The 26,309-nt window shown below is 38.7% G+C and overlaps 1 protein-coding gene across 2 annotated transcripts in view; it reads right to left on the bottom strand.

Moving 5' to 3' along the window:
• Cngb3 (cyclic nucleotide gated channel subunit beta 3) overlaps nt 1-26,309 on the bottom strand; it is a 249,521-nt gene that overhangs the window by 35,030 nt on the left and 188,182 nt on the right. For both annotated transcript variants that reach the window (XM_087550433.1, NM_001271238.1), the window contains one exon: nt 11,900-11,983. In XM_087550433.1, coding sequence (XP_087406559.1) covers nt 11,900-11,983 — 84 coding nt within the window. The remainder of the gene's footprint in view (nt 1-11,899; nt 11,984-26,309) is intronic.

Genomic DNA, 26,309 nt, shown 5'->3' with positions numbered 1-26,309 from the left:
GCCCTTCAACAGAGGAATGGATACAGAAAATGTGGTACATCTACACAATGGAATATTACTCAGCTATCAAAAACAACGGCTTTATGAAATTCGTAGGCAAATGGTTGGAACTGGAAAATATCATCCTGAGTGAGCTAACCCAATCACAGAAAGACATACATGGTATGCACTCACTGATAAGTGGCTATTAGCCCAAATGCTTGAATTACCCTAGATGCCTAGAACAAATGAAACTCAAGACGGACGATCAAAATGTGAATGCTTCACTCCTTCTCTAAAAGGGGATCAAGAATACCCTTGGCAGGGAAGAGAGAGGCAAAGATTAAAACAGAGACTGAAGGAACACCCATTCAGAGCCTGGTCCACATGTGGCCCATACATATACAGCCACCCAATTAGACAAGATGGATGAAGCAAAGAAGTGCAGACCGACAGGAGCCGGATGTAGATCGCTCCTGAGAGACACAGCCAGAATACAGCAAATACAGAGGCGAATGCCAGTAGCAAACCACTGAACTGAGAATAGGACCCCCGTTGAAGGAATCAGAGAAAGAACTGGAAGAGCTTGAAGGGGCTCGAGACCCCATATGTACAACAATGCCAAGCAACCAGAGCTTCCAGGGACTAAGCCACTACCTAAAGACTATACATGGACTGACCCTGGACTCTGACCTAATTGGTAGCAATGAATATCCTAGTAAGAGCACCAGTGGAAGGGGAAGCCCTGGGTCCTGCTAAGACTGAACCCCCAGTGAACTAGACTGTTGGGGGGAGGGCGGCAATGGGGGGAGCGTTGGGAGGGGAACACCCATAAGGAAGGGGAGGGGTGAGGGGGATGTTTGCCCGGAAACCAAAGAATTATTATTAAGTATTAAATAAATTTAAAAAAGAGTAAAAAAAATAAATAAAAAAAGAGAAGGAAATGAAAAAAAAAGTAATGAACCATCCAATTGTTTTACTCTAAGAAAACTTGTGAGGATTGTTGTTAAGCTTGGTGGGTATGGTTAGTATGCACTTAGAAAAGATCATTTGTATATGTATAATGTACAAAGAATGTAGTTTCTCTCAGACATGACCCTACAGACATAACTAGGGAAGGTTATATTTGTTTTAGATTCTTATCTCCCATCCTCTTACATTTTTATTCTCCTCTCTTATCAATATATGATTAAAGATTATACTATAAAAACCAAAAAAAAAAAATCCCAGCACCTTTGTCACCTGACATGTATATATATACATATTCTACATCTAACAATGAATATGCTAGCAAGACTGATATCTTCATAATGAATGAGCTAATATAAATGAATCAAAAATAATGTAACTCATTTGAAAATTAGCGTGTTTCTTTTATTCTAGGAAGTGATCATTAGGTAAGGGTCATATTCCTATTATTATTACTTTTTAAGCATGAAGTAAATTTCAAGGAGCTGGAATGATGTTTCAAAGGTAGTTATTACACCTGACTGGAAGGAGAAGTGCATGATGGGTACATAAATATAGTTCCGCACTTCTAATTATTTCTTAATGATCATTTTGATAATTTCCCAAGGAGATCAGGCATAATCAACGAACCCAAACTTCCACTATGTCTTGCATATTTCTGGGTTAATTTAAGCCTTTTCTGCAAGCTTAATTAACTTTCAGATGTAGTAGACATCACTCTAAGAGAATAGTGGCTGACAGCATGTGCAAAACAAGACTGAACCTAACTTAGGACTGCTTCATGTGCTAATTTGGAGAAAGTGTTGAAAGGCAAGCACTTCAGGTAGAACAAGGTAACTCTGCATGATTATATATGTAGAAAGTATTAGCATTCTAGTGTCATCTATTTCCAAGACTCCTGTTAGCAAGCACTTCTGGGCAACAGCAATAGTGTCTGGGTTTGGTGTCTGTATATGGAATGGACCCCCACTGGGGCAATCTCTGAATGGCCTTTACTTAAGCCTCTGCTCCACAGTTAGTCTCCATATTTCCTTTAGACAGGAGCCATTCTGGGTTAAATGTTGGTAGATGAGTGGGTGACCCCATCCCGCAAGCTGGGGCCTTGCATAACTCTGGATATGGACTCTAGGTTCTCTCTCTGCTTTGTTGGCCATTTCAGCTAATCTCATCCTTGTTGGGTCCCGGGGTCCTGGCATCTGGGACTTGCTGGTGGCTGCCCCCAGTTCCTCATCTCTTATTGCCACAAACCTCTGTTTAAATTCCTGACTCTGTGTATCATCCCTATCTCCTCCCATACCTGGTCCTGGCCCCCTTCCCTCTCCCCTTCCTTCTAAGTCCCTCCCATCCTCTACATCATATAAGTATTTTGTTCTCCCTTCTCTTCTTGAGCTTCATGTGGTCTGTGAATTGTGTTTTGTCAATAGGACAAAATCGCAACCAACAGATTGGGAAAAGATCTTTGCCAATCCTACATTCGATAGAGGGCTAATATCTAATATATACAAAGAACACAAGAAATTAGACTCCAGAGAGCCAAATAACCCTTTTACAAATGGGGTAGAGTTAAACAAAGAATTATCACCTGAAGCATATCGAATGGACAAGAAGCACCTAAAGAACTGTTCAATATCCTTAGTCATCAGGGAAATGCAAATCAAAACAACCCTGAGATTCTACCTCACACCAGTCAGAATGGCTAAGATTAAACACTCAGGTGACAGCAGATGCTGGTGAGGATGTAGAAAAAGAGGAACACTCCTCCATTGTTGGTGGGATTGCGAACTGGTACAACCACTCTGGAAATCAGTCTGGCAGTTCCTCAGAAAACCGGACGTAGTACTACCTGAGGACCCAGCTATACCACTCCTGGGCATATACCCAAAAGATGCTCTAATATATAACAAGGGCACATGCTCCACTATGTGCATAGCAGCCTTGTTTATAATAGCCAGAAGCTGGAAACAATCCAGATGTAACTCAACAGAGGAACAGATACAGAAAATGTGCTACATCTACACAATGGAGTACTACTCAGCTCTTAAAAACCATGACTTCATGAATTCTTAGGCAAATGGATGGAAGTAGAAAATATTATCTTGAGTGAGGTTACCCAGTCACAAAAGAACACACGTGGTATGCATTCACTGATAAGTGGATATTAGCTCCCAAGCACTGTTTCTTTCTTTTGTTCCATTTTAATGAGCATGGTTTGACTTCACTTATGAACATCCCGTATTTTGCCAGGATCATTTTATGTGGGATGTGTATGCTTGCTTTCTAGAATTCCAGAATCCTCTCTTGTCTTTGCCAGATCCTTCTCAATTGTCTCTTTTCATAATAGGCTTCACTGATCTCCTTCATACCATTGGTGTCTTCAGAGTTACAGCCTCAGCCTTTCTTCTCATACTGTGCCTTGATCTCTTAAAGCTGGCTTTCATTACATTCCAGTTACAAACCCTTTACTTGCCCTTTCCCCTTGTTTCATTTGATTGGTTTCACCTATAAGCCAGTGTCTCCATCTGATGTATCTGTTGTGTCTCATATCTCATGTGATTTTCTTTTCCCCATCTTTTGCTCACTCCTTTGCTCCATTACTTGAATATGACAGGCTCTGTTTTGCTTCTTGGATCATTGCTGCAACTTCTCATAAAAAGTATTATCCTATTGATTTTCTTTTACTTTTGTTCTTTACTGAAGGACTACTTATCTTTAGATTTTAAAAAGGTCATTCCTGTCAAACTGACAACTTCTCTCTCCTCTTCTAATATGAATATGTACTTTTACTACCCTGCCTTCCACTAACAACTTCTGCCTCTACTTATATAACTGTACATTTTACAGTTATGTAATTTGTTTAAAATTGTTTTCTTTCTCTTCCATCAGATCTACCCTTCTTATGGCTGTATTTTAGAATCATATGTGTTTTCTTTGAATGCTAATATGTGGGCTTCATCAGGACTAGGTGTGGATCCCAGTCTCCTGTGTTCGTATGATGGTGACATGGTGTGAGTTGTCAAATTTAGCACTAGACTGTAAAACTACTGAAGGATAGGCATTTGTCTTTTGGCTAGTATTGTCCTAGAGTATTCAAAACCACCTTTCGTTTATGAAATAAGTTAACACTATTTTAACGCTTTAAAAATTATTTATTTTATGTAAATGAGCCTACTGTAGCTGTCTTCAGATACACCAGAAGAGGGCATCGGACACCATTACAGATTGTTGTGAGCCACCATGTGGTTATTGGGAATTGAACTCAGGACCTCTGCAAGAACAGTTGGTGCTCTTAACTTAACCATTGAGCCATCTCTCCAACCCTTAACACCATTTACTGTAGTTCTCTACATTCTTGCTGTGGTCACAATTCCTTCCTATCTGTCCTGGCTCAAGCTAGTTCTTTTCCATACTTAGATAACAGTGAGTTCACTTCAGTTTATTTCCCAAGACTTACTACAGCCTTCCTCTTCAGGAAGTCTTCTAGCTGCTGGCCTTGCTTTATGTCCTATAACATGGTGATTATTCCACACTGTTTTGGGATGAAGCGTGTGTTTCTCATGCACACTCATTTGTGAACTCCTCAATTCCTCATATCATCTTCATGTTTTTGCATTGTACATTTTCCTTTATTTTAAACTTTTATTTTCTCTTTAGATAGCCATACAAGCGTATATTGTATGCTGATATCCAACTACACCCTTCTAATTTCCCTTTTTTAAAGTCTCACTTGTTAGTTTCCTTTGTTCTCCTAGATATTTTTACTTCTTCTTTAAATGTTACATAAACACATAATTTTATAATTTGTTACTTTAACAATAATTTTGATTATTAGCTTTATCGTTGAGTTAGTTTGATATAAAAGCTACAGAGTCTCATTCTCTCTTTTTGGGAAGCAAGAACTTGCTGTGCAAATTAGGTGGTGTAGAACTCCCTATGTAGTTCTTGCTGGTTGTGACTTTGTGATCATCCTGAGAGGCATACTTTTAATTATGTTTAAGATAGTCATCAGAGCTGGGTGTGATGACAAACACCTCTAATCCCAACATTTGAGAAGCAGAGATAGGCAGATCTCTATGAGTTGCAGAGCAACCAGGTCTATATAGTGGATGCCAGGGCAGTCAGGACTACATAATGAGACCCATTAATCTGTAGAGAAAGACAGGCAGTGGTTTCTGGCTGTGCCCAGAATTGAACTTATCCCGTCTCACAGCTCCCTGCCCAAATCCCATGGGGGAAAGAGCTGAACACCCAGAACTGTGGACTATCCTGAGACCACAGGACAGACTGCCACTTCTGCCCACCTCTGCCCACATCCCAGGCCCAGGAGGAAACTGCATGGTGCCTCTGAATTCAGGAATATAGGACAAGACAGCAGCAGGTACTTGTGGTTCTGATCTGTGCCCAGAACTGAACTGAACTGGTCAAACAGCTCCCTGCACCCAAATCCCATGGAGGAGAGAGCTGTACTCTCAGAAGTGCAGACACTTCTGTGAAATCAGAGGAGACTATCCTCTGCCCATATTCCCGACCCAAGAGGGAATCGCCTAGTGCCATCTGTGTCCTCTGGGCACAGGGACCTAGAAGCAGTCATGGGCAGGACCCTTCCTATTCCTGCCTGCTCTGAGAGCTGAAAGGCAGTTGCCAGGAGCACTTACACACTTGAGAGCAGAGGACTCTGTTCTCAAAAACAGCTGAAAGAAAACATGAAAACAGGTCTACAGGAGTGCTGACACAGAGGCCTACAGGAGGGTCAAGCCACTGTCAGAAACAGCAAGTCAAGCTAATGCCAGAGACAACCTGATGGCAAGAGGCAAGCACAGGAAACTAAGCAACAGAAACAAGGAGTACTTGGCATCATCAGAGCCCAGTTCTCCCACCAAAGCAAATACTGGATATGTAAACATACTGGAAAAGCAAGATTTAGATTTAAATCACATTTTATGATGATGATGGAGGACTTTAAGAAGGACATAAATAACTCCCTTAAAGAAATACACGACAACACAAGCAAACAAGTAGAAGACCTTAAAGAGGAAACACTAAAATCTCTTAAAGAATTACAGGAAAACACAGCCAATCAGGTGAAGGAATTGAACAAAATAGTCCAAGATTTAAAAATGGAAATAGAAACAATAAAGAAAGCAAAAGGGAGACAACCTTGGAGATAGAAAACCTAGGAAAGAGATCAGGAGTCATCAATGCAAGCATCACCAACAGAGAGAATTTCAGGGGCAGAAGTTACCATAGAAAACATTGACACAACCTTCAAAGATAATGTAAAATGCAAAAAGCTCCCAGCCCAAAACATCCAGGAAATCCAGGACATAATGAGAAGATCAAACCTAAGAATAATAAACTTTGAAGAGAATGAAGACTCCTAACTTAAAGGGCCAGTAAATATCTTCAACAAAATTAGAGAAGAAAATTTCCCTAACCTAAAGAAAGAGAAACATATAAGAAGCTTACAGAACTCCAAATAGATTGGACCAAAATAGAAATTCCTCCTGTCACATAATCGTGAAAACACCAAAGCACAAAACAAAGAGAGAATATTAAAAGCAGCAAGGGAAAAGTGTCAAGTGTCATATAAAGGCAGACATATAAGAATTATACCATGCTTCTCACCAGAGACAATGAAAGCCAGAAGATCCTGGGCAGACGTCATTCAGACTCTAAGAGAACACAAATGCCAGCCCAGGCTACTATATCCAGCAAAACTCTCAATTAACATAGATGGAGAAACCAAGATATTCCGTGACAAAACAAAACTTACAAAATATCTTTCTACAAATCCAGCCAAGCAAAGGATAATAGATACAAAACTCCAACACAAGGAGAGAAACTACCCAGTACTTGCAATGAAACCAAAATAAGAGAGACACAAAAATATAATCCCACCTCTAAATATGAAAATAACAGGAAGCAACAATCACTATTCCTTAATATCTCTCAACAGCAATGGATTCAATTCCCCTACAAAAAGATATACAGACTGGATATGTAAAGAGGACCCAGCATTTTGCTGCATACAGGAAACACACCTCAGCGACAAAGACAGACACTACCGCAGAACAAAAGGCTGGAAAACAACTTTCCAAACAAATAGTCTGAAGAAACAAGCTGGAGTAGCCATTCTAATATTGAATAAAATCTACTTTCAACCAAAAGTCATCAAAAAAGATAAGGAAGGACACTTCATATTCATCAAAGGAAAAATGCACCAAGATGAACTCTCAATACTAAATATTTATATTCCAATGGAAGGACACCTACATTCATAAAAGAAACCTTACTAAAGCTCAAAGCACACATTGCACCTAACACAATAATAGTAGGAGATTTCAACACCCTACTCTCATCAATGGACAGATCATGGAAATAGAAATTAAATAGAGACATAAGAAAGTAACAGGAGTTATGAACCAAATGGACTTAACAGATATTTATAGAACATTACATCCAAAAACAAAAGGATATACCTTCTTCTCAGCACCTCAAGGTTCCTTCTCTAAAACTGACCATATAATTGGTCACAAAACAGCCTCAACAAATACAGGGAGGAAGATATAATCCCATGCATCCTATCAGACCACCACAGACTAAGGCTGGTCTTCAGTAACAACGATAACTACAAAACACCCACATATACATGGAAGTTGAACAATGCTCTACTCAATGACAACTTGGTTAAGGAAGAAATAAAGAAAGAAATTAAAGAATTCTTAGAATTTAATGAAAATGAAGGCACAACATACCCAAACTTATGGGACACAGTAAAAGCAGTGCTAAAAGGAAAACTCATAGCTCTGAGTGCTTGCAAAAAGAAACAGGAGAGAGCATACATCAGCAGCTTGACAGCACAGCATGCCTAAAAGTTCTAGAACAAAAAGAAACAAATATACACAAGATGAGTAGAAGGCAGGAAATAATCAAACTCAGGGCTGAAATCAACCATGTAGAAACAAAAAACTATACAAAGAATCCACAAAACCAAGAACAGGTTCTTTGAGAAAATCAACAAGATAGATAAACCCTTAGTCAGACAAAGTAGAGGACACAGAGAGTATATACAAATGAACAAAATCAGAAATGAAAAGGGAGAATCTGAAGTACAGCAGAATCTGAGGAAATTCAAAGTTAGCAGATCCTACTACAAAAGCCTATATTCAACAAAACTAGAAAATCTGGAGGAAATGCACACTTTTCTAGACAAATATCATGAAGCAAAGTTAAATCAGGAACAGATAAACCATCTAAACAGCCCCAGAACTTCTAAAGAAATAGAACCAGTTATTAAAAGTCTTCCAAGCAAAAAGTCCCCAGGACCAGATGTGTTTAGTCCAGAATTCTATCAGACCTTCAAAGAAGACTCATACCAATATTGTCCAAACTATTCCACAAAATAAAAACAGATGGATCACTACCAAACTCCTTCTATGAAGTCACAATTACTCTTATACCTAAACCACACAAAGACCCAACAAAGAGATCTCATATAAATTTCTCTTATGAATATCGATGCAAAAATACTCTATAAAATTCTCGCAAACTGAATCCACCAACACAACCAAACTGTCATCCACAATGATTAAGTAGGCTTCATCACAGGGATGCAGGGATGCAGGGATGCAGGGATCCTAGCTCGAGGATATGGAAATCCTTCAACATAATTCACTATATAAACAAACTCAAAGATAAAAACCACATGATCATTTCATTAGATGCTAAGCAATCATTCGACAAAATTCACACCTGTTCATGATAAAAGTCCCAAAAAGATCGGGAATTCAAGGCCCATACCTAAGCATAATAAAAGCAAACATCAAACTAAATGGAGATAAAATTGAAACAATCCCACTAAAATTAGGGACTAGACAAGGCTACCCACTCTCTCCCTACTTATTCAATATAGTTCTTGAAATCCTAGCTCGAGCAATAAGACAACAAAAGGAGGTCAAAGGGATACAAGTTGGAAAGAAGAAGAAAAGAAGAAGTCAAAATATCACTATTTTCAGATGATATGATAGTATACTTAAGTGACCCCAAAACTTATACCAGAGAACTACTAAACCTGATAAACAACTTCAGTAAAGTGTCTGGGTATAAAATTAATTCAAACAAATCAGTAGCCTTCCTCTACTCAAAGGATATACAGGCTTAGAAAGAAATTAGGGAAATGGCACCCTTCATAGTAGTCCCGAATAATATAAAATACCTTGGTGTGACGCTAACCAAGCAAGTGAATGATCTGTATGACAAGAACTTCAAGCCTCTGAAGAAAGAATTTGAAGAAGATCTCATAAGATGGAAAGACATCCCATGTTCATGGATTGACAGCATTAATATAGTAAAAATGCTCACTACCAAAAGCAATCTACAGATTCAATGCAATCCTCATCAAAATTCCAACTCAACTCTTCATAGAGATAGAAAGAGCAATTTGCAAATTCATTTGGAATAACAAAAAACCCCAGGATATCGAAAAATATACTCAACAATAAAAGAACTTCTGGGGGAGTCACCATCCCTGACCTCAAGCAGTAATTCAGAGCAATAGTAATAAAAACTGTAAGGCATTGTTACAGAGACAGGCAGATAAATCGGTGGAATAGCACTGAAGACCCAGAAATAAACCCACACACCTGCGGTCACTTGTTCTTTGACAGAGGAGCTAAAACCATCCAATGGAAAAAAGATAGCATTTTCAACAAATGGTGCTGGTTCAACTATAGGTCAGATGCAGAAGAATGCAAATTGAACCATTCTTATTGCCCTGTACAAAGCTTAAGTTCAAGTGAATCAAGGACCTCCACCTCAAACCAGATACACTCAAACTAATTGATGAAAAAGTGGAGAAGTGTCTTGAACCCATGGGCACCGGGGAAATTTTTCTGAACAAAGCACCAATGGCTTATGCTCTAAGATCAAGAATCAACAAATGGGATCTCATAAAACTGCAAAGTTTCTGTAGGGCAAAGAACACTGTCATTAGGACAAAACCGGGAACCAACAGACTGGGAAAAGATCTTTACCAATCAATCCTACATCTGATAGAGGACTAATATCCAAATACACAAAAAACTGAAGAAGTTATACTCCAGAGAGCCAAATAACCCTATTAAAAATAAGTACAGTGCTAAACAAAGAATTCTCAGCTGAGGAATATTGAATGTCTGAGAAGCACCTAATGAAATGTTCAACATCCTTAGTCATCAGGGAAATGCAAATCAAAACAACCCTGAGATTCCACCTCACACAAGTCAGAATGGCTAAGATAAAAAATTCAGGTGATAGCAAATGCTGATGAGGATGTGGAGAAGGACGAACACTCCCCCACTGTTCGTGGGATTGCAAACTGGTACAACCACTCTGAAATCATTCTCGAGGTTCCTCTGGAAATTGGACCTTGTACTACCTGAGGACTCATCTATACCACTCCTGGGCATATACCCAAAAGATGCTCCAACATACAACAAAGACACATGCTCCCCTATGTTCATAGCAATCTTATTTATAATAGCTAGAAGCTGGAAAGAACCCAGATGTAACTCAACAGAGGAATGGATCCAGAAAATGTGGTACCTCTACCCAATGGAGTAATACTCAGCTCTCAAAAACAATGACTTCATGAAATTCATAGGCAAATGTATTGCACTACAAAATATCATCCTGAGTGAGGTAACCCAATCACAGATACGCATACATGGTATACACTCACTGATAAGTGGATATTAGCCCAAAAGTTTGAATTACCCAAGATGCAGTCCACAAACCACAGGAAGCTCAAGAAGAAGGATGACCAAAATGTGGATGCTTCCACTCCTTCTTAAAAGGGGGAACAAAAATATCCATAGGAGGTGATATCTAGGCAATGTTTAGAGCAGAGACTGAAGGAACAGCCAATCAGCGCCTGCCCCACATGTAACGCATATGTATATAGTCACCAAAAGTAGATTAAAATCGATGAAGCTGAGAAGGGCATGCTGACAGGAACTGGATATACATGTCTCCTGGGAGACACAACCAGGGCATGTCAAATACATAGGCAAACGCTAGCTGCAAACCATTGAACTGAGAACGGGACCGCTGTTGGAGGAATTAGAGAAATGATTGAAAGAGCTGAAGGGGCTTGCAATCCCGTAAGAACAATATCAACCAACCAGAGCTTCCCGGAACTAAACCACTACTCAAAGACTATATATGGGTTGACCCATGGCTCCAACTGCACACGTAACAGAGGATGGCCTTTTTGGACACCAGTGGAAGAAGAAACCCTTGGTACTGCCAAGGTTGGACCCAGTGCAGGAGAATGTTGGGGGCGGTAAGGGGGAGTGTTGGGGGGAACACCCTTATGGGGGAGTGGGAGGGCAAAGAGGATAGGGGACTTATGGATAGGAAGCTGGGAAAGGGAATAACATTTGAAATGTAAATAAAGCAATATATCCAATAAAAAAAGGAGACAGGGACAATATTTGAATAGTTACTATTTTCATGTTTGTCATTTACATGTTTTCTATTTAAGAAATTATAAAATGTAATACTTTTGTAGTCATCAAATTCACAATATTTAAAAAATTTGGCATTGATTATTTATTAACTGTGAACACAATAGAAGCAACAGATAGCTGGTACAGAAAAGGCAAAAGCACAAGTCACATTTACATTTTATCTTTCATTTAAAATAGTTAATTGTGATTGGTAATTTACATTTGTACAAAGACCTTTTGGACCTCCTACATGTCTATTCAATGATCTATGCAGTTGAACTTATATTATCTTGTTCCATTTTGCACTCTAAGCATTCATTGTCATTTTGTAGAACTAAGTATATGTCATAGTATTTTATAATATGGAAGTCAAACTGGACAGATTTTATTTAAAATGCATTATTGACCTATGAACAAATTCTTCCAATGCATTATTAACTGTGCACTTGAAAATAGTATTTACTCACCTTTTTGCAGACAAAGTCACCAGGTAAATAAATAGTGGATTTCAGTCTTAGTAGCAGGTCATAAATCATCTGGGTGTCACAGCCCTTGATAAGGAGAACAATAATTTTACAGACACAGCAAAGCAATAAAGATACTTAATAGACACCTGTCCTCATCTCCAACTGCTAACTTACAACAGTTGTGAACTTGCCGTGACCTAAACTGTATAAGAAAATGATAGCAATATTAGGAGCTTGGAACTCAATAAAGAAATACGTGGACTGAGTCCCGTCTCTCCCACCTGTTATCATTCAATCGTGTTCCCGTTCTTCTAAACTATGAAATTGTTATGAAAAAGTATTCATAAATGAAACTTTACATAGTGCTTAATGACAACTATTAGTGACAATGTTTAGACTTGTTTGGATTAACATGATTTACAGCATTTGATAAAGAGTTTTCTTTTGTAAAGCATCATTAATCAAAACTTTGATATCACATAACTCTTTAAACTTATATGTGTTTTTCCTCTCCAACATAATTATTACCTTCATAAAGGTAGGAAAATACACATAAAGGCTGTATCTGCAGTATTTAAGGTATGAGGTGGGACAGTTTCCTTCAAATAGTCACCTTTTAGTGATCTCTTGTCTATCAGGTGACTATAAATACAATCGATTTGCCTCACTCAAGCTTATACCTTCTATGACCTATGACATTTTTTCTTTCACTGAAGATAGATTCTAAGATTTTTTGTATCATACAATTTATCCTAATTATATTTCTCCTACCTCTATTTCTTCCAATTCTTCCACACCTCCCCTCCATTCTGGATATCTTCCCTTTCTATCTCTAACTAAAGAATAACAGACTTCTAAGAGATGACAACCAAACATGACAAAATACAATATGGTAGAGCAAAAACTATCAATTGAAGTTGGACACAAGAACCCAACATGAGAAGAGTTCTAAGAGCAGCCACAAGAGTCAGAGACCCAGTTGTTCTCAAAGTCAGGAATCTAATAAAAATACTAATCTAATTATCTATCTATCTATCTATCTATCTATCTATCTATCTATCTATCTATCATCTATCTATCTATCTATCTATCTATCTATCTATCTATCTATCTATCTATCTATCTACTATCTATCTACTGTCTATCTATCTATCTATCTATCTCTCATCTATCTATCTATCTATCTATCTATCTATCTATCTATCTATCTATCTATCTATCTATCACCTATCTATTTATGCAGAGTATCTGTTGCAGACACCCTGTGGGCCCTGTGCTTGTTTCTTCAGTCTTTCTGAACTCATGTGTGCCTTGCTTAGTTAATTCAGAGGGTCCTGTTCTCCTGGTGTCCTCTATCTCTCCTAGAACTTTATATTTTCCACCAATTTCACTGGATTCTCTGAGCTCAGAGGGGAGGGATTTGATCCAGATTTCTACTTTAGACCCCCTATACTCTCTGCCTGTGGCTCTCTGCATCTGATCCCCTCTGCTGCTGAAGGAAGCTTCTCTGATTATGACTGGATAAGGCACTGATTTATGAGTATAATAGAATATCATTAGGAATCATTTTATTGATTTTTTTTTAATTTGACCAGTCCTGTTTGGTTTTACCATAGGTTTCTGGGGTATTCAGTCTTTGGTTCCTAGTTTTCCAAGCAGGGTTGGATACGAGTTCCAACTCATGTAGAGTGGGACTTAAGTCAAATCAGACATAGGCTGGCTATTTCCACAAGTTCTGAGGCATTATTGCCCTAGCATATTTTGCAAGCAGGATAAATTGTAGGTCAAAGTTTCTGTGGCTGTGTTTGTGTTTATGTTTCTCTTTCAGTAGCCTGCACAGTATCTTCCTATACCAAAGAGACTAGAACTTAGGAGTGAAGGCTCCATGTTTTCACCAGTTTGATGTTTCCATGTTCAGTGAGTTGTGTGGGAGTTGCTCTTGATAATGGGGGTCTCACTGTCAATTCTCTGAGAGTAACCCTTTGTTTTAACCCCATTCTGGTTTTTTTTCTTTTTTTTCGGAGCTGGGAACCGAACCCAGGGCCTTGCGCTTCCTAGGTAAGCGCTCTACCACTGAGCTAGATCCCCAGCCCCCATTCTGGGTTTTTTTGAGCTTTCCACTGTACTCTGTTGGCTAAGAACTCAATTGAATGCAACTTAGTCTCTCCATTGGAAGCCTTGCTTTACTCTAAGATACTTATCCCTATTCCAGGAGTTGTCATTAGGACTGCCTTCATAGAGTCCAGGAAGTTTCCACTGCACTGTTTCCACACCACCCCATAAATACTTCCTAGTCCCAGTCAGTTCTCTCTGTACTCTACCACTCCATCCATTCTCCCTTCCTCCTCAGACTGGTATCTCCCAATCCATCCCCAGCCATCCCCAGTACACCTGTAAGATCTACTCAATTTCCTCTTCCCAGGGATATTCCTACACCCCCCCTTCTCTTTACCTAACCTCTCTGCATTTACAGATTGTAGTTGATTATCATTTAATTAGTGACTAATATCCACTTATAAGTGAACACATACCATATTTGTCTTTCAGTGTCTGGATTACCTCACTCAAGATGATATTTTTCTAGCTCTATACATTTGCTTGCGAATTTCATAAAGTTATTTTTCTAAACAGCTGAATAATACATTGTGTAAATGTATACTTTTAAAATATCAATCAACATTTATCAACAGTGAGGGACTTCTAGGTCATTTCTAGTTTCTGATTACTGTAAAGGCACAATTAACATGTGAGTATCTTGGTGGTAGGATGGAGCACCTTTTGGGTATATGCTCAAGAGTGTTAAACCTGGATCTTGAGGGAAATCAATTCCCAATTTTCTGAGGGAATTCTATGTTGATTTTCATAGTGGCTGTATGCGTTTGCAATGAAGGAGAGCTCCCCTTGCTCCATATCCTCATCAGCATGAGCTGTCACTTGTGTTATTGATCTTTACCATTCTGACAGCTGTAAATTGGAATTTCAAAGTAGTTTTGATTTGCATTTCCCTGATGGATTTTGAGCCTAAAAATGTTTCTAAGTCATTTTTAGATTCCTGTGTTGAGAATTCTCTGTTTAGATCTCTAAGCCCCATTTTAAATTAGATTATTTGGTTTTTTTGATATCTAATTTCTTGAGTTCTTTATGTATTTTGGATATGAGCCCTCTGTCATGTGAGGATTTGGTATAAATATTTTCCCATTCTGTAGGCTACAACTGTTTTTGACTGATGACATCCTTACAGAAGCTTTTCAGTTTCATGAAACCCATTGTTTATCTTAAAGCCTGAGCGACCAGTTTCTTGTTCAAAAAGTCATCTCCTATGTGTTCATGTCTATTCCCCACATTCTCTTCTGTCAGGTTCAGTGACTCTCATTTTATGTTGAGGTCTTTGATCCACCTGGACTTGTTTTGTGCAGGGTGAAAGCTATGGTTCTATTTACACTCTTCTACATGCTCATCATTATTAGATGAGCACCATTTGTTGATGCTCTCTTTTTCCCAATGCATATTTCTAACTTCTGTATTAAAAAAATCAGGTGTCCGTGTGGATGTAAGTTATGTCAAGGACTTTACTTTATTCCATTAATCTCTTGTCTCTTTTTATGCCAATACATGTAGTTTTCATTACTATACCTTTGAAGTACAACTTAAAATCAAGGATGTTCATACTTCTAGCAGGTTTTTTTTAAATTAATATTCAGAATTGTTTCAGCTACTCTTTTTTTCCATACAAAATTAAGAGTTGTCCTTTCAATGTTTGTAAAGAATTGTGTTGTGATTTTAATGGGGATTGCACTGAATCTGTAGATTGCTTTTGAAAGATTGCACGTTTTTATGATGTTAGTCCTACTCATCCATGGGCATGTGAGAGCTTTTCATCTTCTGAGATCTTCTTTAATTACTTTCTTCAGTGACCTGGAGGTATTGTCATACAGGTCTTTCACTTACTTGGCTAGTTTTATTCCAAGATACTTTATATTATTTGAGACATTTGTGGAAGGTGGATATTATTTCCCTGATTTCTTTCTCAGTCTGTGTTTTGTACATAGAAGGGCTACTAATTTGATTTTTTTGGTTAATTTTGCATCCATTCACTTTGCTAAACATATTTATCAGCTGTAAAAAATTCCCTGGTGGCATTTTTTTGGGGGGGGTGGTAACTTATGTATACTATCACAGCATCTGCAAATAAGTTCCATGAGATTCTGGAAAGAAGGAATATTCTTTTGTGTCTGGGAGAAATCATCTATAAATACCTGTTATGTCCATTTGGTTTATAACATCTGTATGTCCAGTATTTCTCTGTTAGACACTTTTTTGGGGGGGTCTGGGTAACTTGTCCATTGATGACAGTGGGATGTTGATGTCTCATACTATTGGTGTGTGATGATCAATAATTGATTTAAACTATAGTAGTGTTTCTTTTACAGACTTGGTTGAGCTTATATTTGGGGCAATGATGTTAAGAATGTTAAGAATTAGAATGTCCCCTTGGTAGATTTTTCCTTCGATGGGTATGTAGTGTCTTTACTTATCTCTTTTGAACAGACTTAGTTTGAATTCTATTTTGTTAGGTATTAAAATGGCTACACCAGTTTGGTTCTGAGATCCATCTGTTTGGTATATCTTTTTCCAACTCTTTACCTGAGGTAACATCTTCTTTGATGTTGAAATACTTTCTTGGATATAGCAGAGGAGGGATATTTTTTCTAATCCATTCTGTCAGTCCATGACACTTTCTTGGAGAATTGAGACCATTCATATTAAGAGATTTCAATGACCAACGATGGTTGATTCCTGTTATTTTGTTGTTGGTGATAGTGATGGTATTGTGTGTGTGTGTGTGTGTGTGTGTGTGTGTGTGTGTGTGTATGTGCATCCCTTCTTTTGGTTTTGCTTGTGAGATTATTCACTTCCCATGCTTTTATGGTATAGGTACCATCTAGAAGTTGGGTTTTTCCTTCTAGGTATGAGACTGTATTTATAGATAGGTATTATTTATAGCTGTCTTTTTCATGGAATATCTTATTTTCTCCACCTATGATGTTTGAAAGTTTTCCTGGTATAGTAGCCTGGGCTGAGTTCTATGGCCTTTTATTGTCTATAGCACAACTGTCCAAGCCCTTCTGGTTTATAGAGTCTCCATTGAGAACTCAGGAGTATTTCAAACAGGTCTGCCTTTATATATTACTTGATTTTTTGCAGCTTTTAATATTCTTTATTTCTATGTGTTTTGATTATTGTGTGGTGATGGGGCTTTCTTTTTGGTCAAATCTATTCGTTGTTCTGTACACTCCTTTTACTTTTATAGGCATCTCTTTCAGTTAGAAAATTTTTCTTCTATGATTTTATTGAAAACATTTTCTGGGTCTTTGATCTGGGATTCTTCTTTCTCCTCTATACCTATTATTCTTAGGTTTGATCTTTTCCTAGTGTCCCAGATTTCCTGGATTTTTTTGTGCCAGGAGTTTTTTTGTTTGTTTTGTTTTTTGTTTCTTAAGATTTACCATTTTCTTTGACTGATTTGTCCATTTATTCTATTATATCTTGAATGCCTGAGATTCTCTCTTCCATGCTGTATATTCTGCTCGTGAAGCTTGCCTTTGTAACTTTGAATTCCTAAATTTTTTTCCAGATTTCTTTCATTGCTTCTAGTTCCAATTTTAGGGAATGATTTTATTTCCTTACACCGTTCATGTTTTTCTTTATTTTCTTAAGGGATTTATTAATTTCCTCTTTAAGGACCTCTATCATATTCATATCAGCTGTTTTTATAGGTAGGTTAAACTATTCAAGGCCTGCTGTGGTAGGATAGCTGGGCTCTAGTGGATACAAATTGCCATGGCGGTTGCCTTTAGGCTGGCAATGGCATTTGGGTTCAGACGATGATAGGTCGATGATAGGTCTAGATGCTAATCTCTGAATTTGACTTTGGTAGTATGGGTGATTTTTACCTTGGTTTCTATTTCTCTAGGTTTCTAGATTTTCAGAGAGTGTGATGTTTGTATGCTGCCTGTTTTCCTGGCCCATTCAGCCAGGAATGTGTGTTCATAGGAAATAGCTGTGTTTTTGGAAGTTGGGTAGTTGGGAGAAGAAAGTTTGGAGATCTTTGTGATTCATTGAGAATGAGGTCTGAATGCATAAGGAGACCACAGCAGATCTAAAGGTGATCTCTTGAGATTCAAAGGATATGTGGTCGGGGTTGCAGGGGTTGAGCTGAGGCTGAGGCTGGCATTCTGTTGTAGGACTAGGGATAAGACTCAAGGACTGGATTTGGCATAACAGGGCGACAAGGGAAGGTCTTGAATTATGACTTTTCATTTAAAATGTGACTGTAAGAAACTCATAGTTGCTTGCTACAAAACAACCAGTTAGAACATCTTGTAAGAAACCTTCCTGGTAAATTCTGGATTGCACTTTGGCTCATTGGCCTTCCTCCTTCATGATTCCTTTTGCACTAACTGATCAGAGCTGGAGGACAGGGCCGCTCCTGTAAGCTGTTCTCCCTTCACTTTGGGATTTGTAAGTAATGCAGCTGCTTCCATTGTTTTAAGTGCTCTCCCTCTTTTTTTTTTACTCTTCTCTATGTTTCACAGACCTGGAACTACCCTCTTTACAGATACGTGTGAGTATATCAGCACTCTCTCTCCCTTTCTCTCCCTCCTTCCCTTCCTCCCTCCCTCCCGCCATCCATTCTTTCATTCTCTCATTCTCTCATTCTCTCTCTCTCTCTCTCTCTCTCTCTCTCTGTGTGGTATGTGTGCAAGTGTATGTGCATGTGTGTGTGTAATGGTAATTCTTCGGTTGTACGTAAAAGTGTAAAATTTACAGTACTTATGGAAAAGGCATTAGTTATATAATGTTAAGCATCTGCTTAAGGTCACAGACTATTTCCCCTGTTGATAAATAGGGACTATTGTTTTCATTATTGAATAGAAAGGCAACACCATATTGTGGATAAAATAATACAAACAAAATAACATGTGTTTTTAGACTTGAGTATAAAAAAGAATTGAAATAAAGTACATGTATGATTATATATAATTATTTAAATTATGTGGTTTTTCACTAAAGCACGATGAAATAAATTAAATATACTATTAGATTATAAAAATAAGCATATAAAATAATACCTTTTAAGATTCATGTGTAACAAATAAAATTATTAGAAAATGATCTCTGTAAAGATATCTTAGAAGTATTTATTTTAGTGGTGCTGTCTGGGGAAGGAGGAAGGAGCCTAGCTGTGAGAACACATGAGACATCAGTAATTGTTCTTATTTAAAATGTTAATAAAAGTAAGAATTTCTCTCTGGGTGGAGACAGGCATTTCACTATTCCTCTTCTAGCCATCAGGTGAGCTCACTGACAGAAAGCACTAATAAAGGAGAACAAATCAATGGGGTGCTGTTAGACCAACCTAGGAGATAAGCCCTAAAATAGATAAGCAGATAATTAGCCCTCTTCTCATCAGGAAGGCACAGAGCACTTCCATCAATAGTTTACAAGGTCTTGCTTAGGTTTCCCCAGAGAGGGGCATTTGGACAGTTTGAAATATGACTTTCTATTAACACATTCGGACACAACTTGAATCAGATCATGCACACTCAACATAAAATCTAAAGAGAATAAACATTAGCTTTGCTTTACCAACCAAGCACTGCTGCCTCTGACAGATTGTTTATGGTCACGTACCCGGGGTCTGGCTGCTGTGCATTAGAGGTCAACCCTTCCCATCTAGACTTCAGCCTAGGGAAATGATACCTACATGGAGAATTCATTCTGTTTTACGATGTGTCCGAGAACTACTACACTTTATTTTTCTCCACAAAATTATTTCTTCCACATGGATTTATTCATTTATTTATGCGAGTGTGTTCACAGGTGTGTGGAGGTCAGAGGACAACTTGCAAGACTCAGTGTTCTGTCACATGTGTTCTGGGAATGAAGCTTCAGTCCTGTAGCTTTGTGGCAAGCATATTTACCTATTCCATTCCATTATTTTATGGTTAAAAGGAGTAGCATCTTGGATTAACTTATTTTCCTTTTTATGTGTAACTTTCTTTGATAAAAGTCATTAGATGTTTTGATGTTACAGAAATTTAAAGAGAAGCTACTCTTCTGTTCGTTTCCCCTTTTCCTTTCTTTTTTTCTTTTCTTTTCTTTTTCTTTTTTTGTATGTGTACTCAAATTAAATTTTATTTAGGTTACTTGGCAATTTGGGCAGCAGTACAAAACCTTTGTGTGTAGCCATGGGTCATATTAGACATGCATTTGTAGCTTTTAGGAGGTTGCTTTAGGCATCCATAAAGCAGATGTCTTTCATTACCGGTGACAAACTGTCGAAATTCCTCTATTTTAAATAGCATTGAGATTTGTAAAGTAGGGTTGAAGAAAACATACTACACACAGATTTAAAAAAAAAACTCTTGAAATAACAGGGACATACATAACCTATCAAGGACATTCACATTTATTCCCTCAGGTGTCAAAACAGGCATTTGCCGGTATGTGTATTCTTGTTTTCACTTATGGATAATTTCAGGGTAGAACCAATGTGTTTCCAAAGGCTATAAGAAATACCATTGGCATATCAGGGCAGTTTTCATGGACTTGGAGGACAGAGGAACCAGGAGGATGCTTCATGTGGCCTTTAAAACCACAGTCTTTTTTTGTTTGTTTTTTTTTTTTACAATTTTGTGCGATTTTTCCTCTGTGTAGCTCAGGTTACTGCTCACTGACGTAATACCTTACAATTTCCATCTGCCTTGCAGTGGATCTATGTATGGGCTTTCCCCCCCGTGTATTATTGAATAGTAAATGGAGTAAGTCAATCATTTAGGGAACCTGACAGTCAACATCACAGGGGTTAGGTGCTTCTGAGTCAGTCTCCATTGAATCCAAGTTTGGAAGTGGACTCATAGCTCCACTGCTGTGCCATGTCACAGGGTCCCACTTTGCTTTCCGTTGCTTTGGTAAAGACAAGGAGCAAAAGCAAGGTAGGAAGGAAAGTGTTCATTTGGTGTTCTCGTGATAATCACAGTCTGTAACTGAGGGAAGCCAAGTCAGTTGCTGAGGAAGGACAGGAATCAGAGTGGGAACTGAAGCAGAGATTGTGGAGGAACACAGCACACTGATTTGCTCACCATGGTTTGCTTTCCTACCTTTCCTACCATCCAGGACCACCTACCTAGGCATGAAGAGACGCCATGACCAAGCAACTCATATAAAAGAAGTTACCTAATTGGGAAGCATGCTTACAGTTTGAGATACCTGTGGGTGCAGGGGGAAGAGAGAGAGAGAGAGAGAGAGAGAGAGAGAGAGAGAGAGAGAGAGAGAGAGAGAGAGAGGCTGAGCTTGGGCATGGCATGGGCTTTTGAAACCTCAAAGCACACTTCTAGTCACATACCTCCTCCAATAAGGCCACACCCCTGAATCCTTTTCAAATAGTGCTTACTCCCTGATGGCTAGGTACTCAAATACCTGGGCCCATGGGGACTATTCATATTTAAAACATCTCACCAGGGGCGCTACTGCCCCCAGTGTGCTGGACCCTTTCATATCAATAATTAGTTAAGAAAATTGCACATAGATTTTCCTACATGCCAATCTGAAGGAGGAGGACATTTTCTCCATTATGGTTCTGTTTTCTCAGATGACTCTAACTTGTGTCGACTTGACAAAACAACTATGAAGCACATGTGGTAACTTTAAAAAAGCATCTAAAATTTTAAGCCCTATGTCATCCAGATAATGTCTCCTAGATTTCCTTGAAGCATCTCCAGGAAACAGAGGGGATCATGAATGTTGCTACTACGGCGTTCACCCCAACAGAGTCGTCTGCTTTGATTCCCATTTCCTTGATCCACAAGATTTCCAGCATGGCTGTACTGGTTAAACTTGGCAAACAGTGTTACTGGGCAGAGGTCAAGATTACCTGTCTCCTTTACACATTGACCTGAGCACCAGTGAAGGATGTGGGTCAGATCTGTCATGGTTCACAGGAGAAAGCAGAGGAACTAAAGCAACCTGCCTGATCAGACAGCCACATTCTCACAGGGAAACCCCAGTGAGCACCTCTCTTAGGAATATTGGCATATCTATCTCTATCACTATGTGGGAACTAAGTTGCCAAGTGTATAGATTAATGGGAAGCAGGCAGGAATTTTCTCATTTTCTATAAGACAGTGAGAATTGAATGACTTCTGAGACATAGACAGGACTATTGTAGAAATACATAGCACTTATATTACATTTTATCATTTTGTTTGTCTTCCAACATCCCTATGAGACTAGGAGCTAATGTTGTATTTTAGACAAAGATATAGAAGTTCAGGAAGCCTCTTCACTCCTTCATAGGTCACCCATACAGATGGCGTCACCTCCTGAGCATTCTCAGGTTAATGTGCCTGTGAGATTCACTCTCTTCTCCTCACCAGGGCTCTGGACATGCTAGACCCTCAATGATTATGGGCTGATGTATGAAATAAAACTGATACAAATCGTTTCACTTTAGATGATGAGAAATCCTGTGCTGCTTAAAAATTGTATTAAATGTTTGTGTAAAGATTCTGGAGATCTGAATTGAGTTGTGGGAAATTCCATTTTTATTCAAAACATAACCAAATTGATGAGTGCTGGTTCCAGGAAACTCATTTTTTAAAAAAGCATCTACAAATCTGGAACACAATTGTGAAGCTGATAAAGTTTATCTTTAGTATCTCTACATTTTTTGCTTCGTGGGACTTATCCATGTCTATTTCTAGGCTCCCCACCCACCTTTTTTCTTATGACTTCTTTGAAAGAGACCTTAAGATATCAGTGATTTATAATTCACTGTGACTCCTTGTTGCAGTAAAAATAAAAAAGTGGTGGACCTGGTTCACCACGTTGTCACTCAGCATAGACCCTTGGGAGCACACTTTCCCTTTGGTGGGTTATTACCCTGCCATGCGTACACATCCCAATTCCATGGTGGGCCCAGTGCATCCTGCCACCATGCACTCTTTTGAACTCAATTAAGTTGCCACATGAAAGAACACACCACACAATATCCTCTGATCCAATTGATAAGATATAATTTGCCCATCTAGACAACACAAAATCCTGTACACACCCATCTCTTAAAATTAGTCATAACAACTTGTAACTATGCACAGAGAAGAATCTTAATATCTGCCGCCATGTTCTCTCAGCTTCTTCTTCTCTTCCCTCCTTCCTAGATTTTTTCCCGCCTACCATTTCTTCTCATAAGGCTATGGCTTATCCTGGACTCGCCTTGCTGCATAATGACATCATCCTACAACTCCTAAGTACTAACAATGGTCTTCAGGGCTTCTATCAACTTGGTTTTGCTTACTGTAAAGGGAAATACTTTGTTCTATCTTAAACTTCATTCCCATGAAAAAAGGAAATGTTGAGTTATAGGTTCATAGCTTATCAATACTGTCTTAAATCCCATCAGACCTAGCCATAGACTCAATATTTGCAAACACTAGAAATAGGTTTCTTCATCAACTTTCTTTGAGAGCTGTCAATAACTCTAGGAATATAAGTGTATGTTTTTCCAGGAACCTTATGTGGTCCAAGTGAGAAGTTCTTATTAGCTAGATGGAAACCTGTGGATAAAGCTAACTCATCCTTCTAGGATAAGTCATGGCCATGTAAAGAACTTGCATTTAGCAGTGTGAAAGTTCCCTGGCTAGTGCATCCCTTTGTTTCTCAGTGGTAGACAGCTCTACTTTCCTAGGTGTTAAATATTGATATAGAGTATATAGAGTACACACACACACACACACACACACACACACACACACACACACACACGCACGCACATACACAATGTTATATTTACTTAGAATCTATTCCCCCTAGGGGACCTTAATGAGCAGACAGTTAGAGTACAGCTACAGGAAGGACCCCTACAGGAGGTGTCCCCTACTGCCCAACTTCTGGCTCACTCAGAAAGTGTGGGATTCATCTAAGTTAAAAGCTGACTTTTCAAAGGCTTTGAGAAAAGCTTAGTCACAGCACCTCATAACTGACACTCCTGCTGTAATAGCAAAGGTGGTGTAAATGCTGGGTAGTCAGATTTCAGGCCCTGGTGAGGCAATGCGGGAAGGTATCTTTGAATTGGCCCCCATTGCTGGGATCTCAGTGTGAGTGTGGCTGTCACTTTGCCTTTCCTATTCTATTCCTGGTGTGACTGTCACTCACATGCAAATAATTCCTCCTGTTATTTCCTACAGAGGAAGCCACAGATTTTTGAGAAGCTTTTAGTCATAAGTGAGTCACTTGTCACAGTACAGTCTTCTGCACGGGATGGAGTCTGCACTTTTTCCAGAGTAGGAAAATGCTCAGATTTATTATGTTTCCTTTGATTGGCACATAGTAGATACTCAGATTTCATTTTTGGTGTCTCAAGGTCTCCCAGTCATTTTGATTTTTTAGGAATGAGGTTCTAATACTAGCCACTAGGTGGCATGGCAGAACTTTTATTAAATTTCATTCCATTTCTGGTAATTTCATGGCCTAGTGTGATTTCCCCAGCTTAATTTAATAAAAATATATACGTTTAAACATCAAAATAAGAATAATAAGTCATCACAAAATAGGGAACATTAATTACCCAAAACAATGAAAATGAATCACACTTGATAAGATTAATAATCATTTTTGGGCCTGAAGTAACAAAGAATCTTCAAGGAGCCATTATAATGGAAAAAATGCACAATTTATGATTAAGCTGTGTTAAAACCAATAGTTCCTTGTAAGTGTAGCAAAAGTTACTGGCTAACACAGATTGAATGAAGCAAAGTTTTAGAAACACTTGTGAGTTTAATTTTTTTCTACCTTTACGAGGGAAAAAAGTACATAGCATTTTGGTATCTATTTATTTATTGAATTTATTTTTGAGACAGAGTCTTGTGTATTAGAATAGTGTAAAACTCACCGTGTAGCCGAGGCTGGTCTTAACTCCTGATCCTTCTGCTTTTACCTCCCACATTCTGGAATAACAGATGTGTGACTAAGCTATTGGAAAAGTGTGTGTGGCTTTGTCTCTGACTGGTACACTCCATCTAAGCGGGAGAATGCTGAGAAAGGATCACTTTAATGCTTGCACTCTCAGGGAACTTCTCCTCGATCCTAACTGCTACTGTTTGAATAGTAAATGCATTCAAAGGCTCACATATTAAAAGCTGGACCCCAGTTGATAGCATGCCAGAGAGATCCGAGTTGCTGGACTCTATAGTAATTAGTGCTTAATGGAAGGAAATTCGATGATTTGGGATGTGTCCTTGAAGGGAATATTGTGACCCAAGCTCTGACTCTTCAACTCTTTGTTTTCTAGCTACCATGAGGTGATCACTCTCTCTCCTGAGTCTTCCCACCCACCATCATGTATTGTACTGACTGACAGAAGTGCAGAGTAACAGTGCCAAACAGTCACACTATTGAAACATGAAGCACAAGTATGTCTTTTAAGGTGATTATCTCATTGACTGAGGGCAGACTGGTGCACTCATTGTCCAATCAATTACTAGGATGAGGTTGGTGGGAAACCAAAATGTACCATCCCACAGTGCTTAAATCCAGTCTGTGATGTGAACGACCCGTGCTTAAACTCTACTGCATTGCTTAGAGTTCTGGGCCTTACCCTGGTTGGCTACATTGTTTACTGCCTGATAAAACAGAGATAGTGCCTACTGAGCTTTCTTTCAAAGTGTATTAGTTAGCAACAGGTCACATCTGACTGAAAACCAGGTAGGCTGCTCACAGTCCTCTTTGGTGTCTGTTCACCTACACCTCATCCCTCAGTCGTAAACCAAATGCTGCAAGAGAAGATCACCAGCTGTAGCCTCCACCTCCACTGCCCATATTCCCTGTGGATCCCACAGACCATCCTCTCCTAACACTCCTCCCCCAACGTGTACCTCTATCAGCAGCAGGCATTCTCTGTGAATGCACCAGCTGAGCAGGCTAGGAAAACTCAGAGAAGCAAAAGTCACCAAGGCACAAAACACTCATCCAACAAAGTGAAATCCAGAAGCCAGCACCTAGACCTATCATCATCCTGAACCCAGATGTCTAGAAGCCAGCGTACAAATATAATCAATAACAGCGAGGACAACATGTGCCCACTATACCCCAGCTATCTTACCAGAGCAGACCTTGAATAGCACAAGAAAAAAAAAGACCTGATAGCCAATTATATGAAGAAAATAGAAGTCCTTAAAGAGAAAATGAATAAATACTTTAAGGAAATCCTGGAAAGCACAAACAAATTATTGGAGAAAAAGAATGACAAATACCTTAAATAAAGTCAAGAAAATACAAATAAGCAGTTGAAGGAAGTAAATAAAACTGTCAAGACCCAGAGATGGAAATAGAAGCAATAAAGAAACCACAA

This window comes from Rattus norvegicus, chromosome 5, assembly GCF_021556685.1.
Source record: "Rattus norvegicus strain SHRSP/BbbUtx chromosome 5, alternate assembly SHRSP_T2T, whole genome shotgun sequence".
Lineage (NCBI taxonomy): Eukaryota > Metazoa > Chordata > Mammalia > Rodentia > Muridae > Rattus > Rattus norvegicus.
The sequence above is the reverse complement of the archived record's forward strand: the minus strand, read 5'-3'. Positions and strand labels throughout refer to the sequence as shown.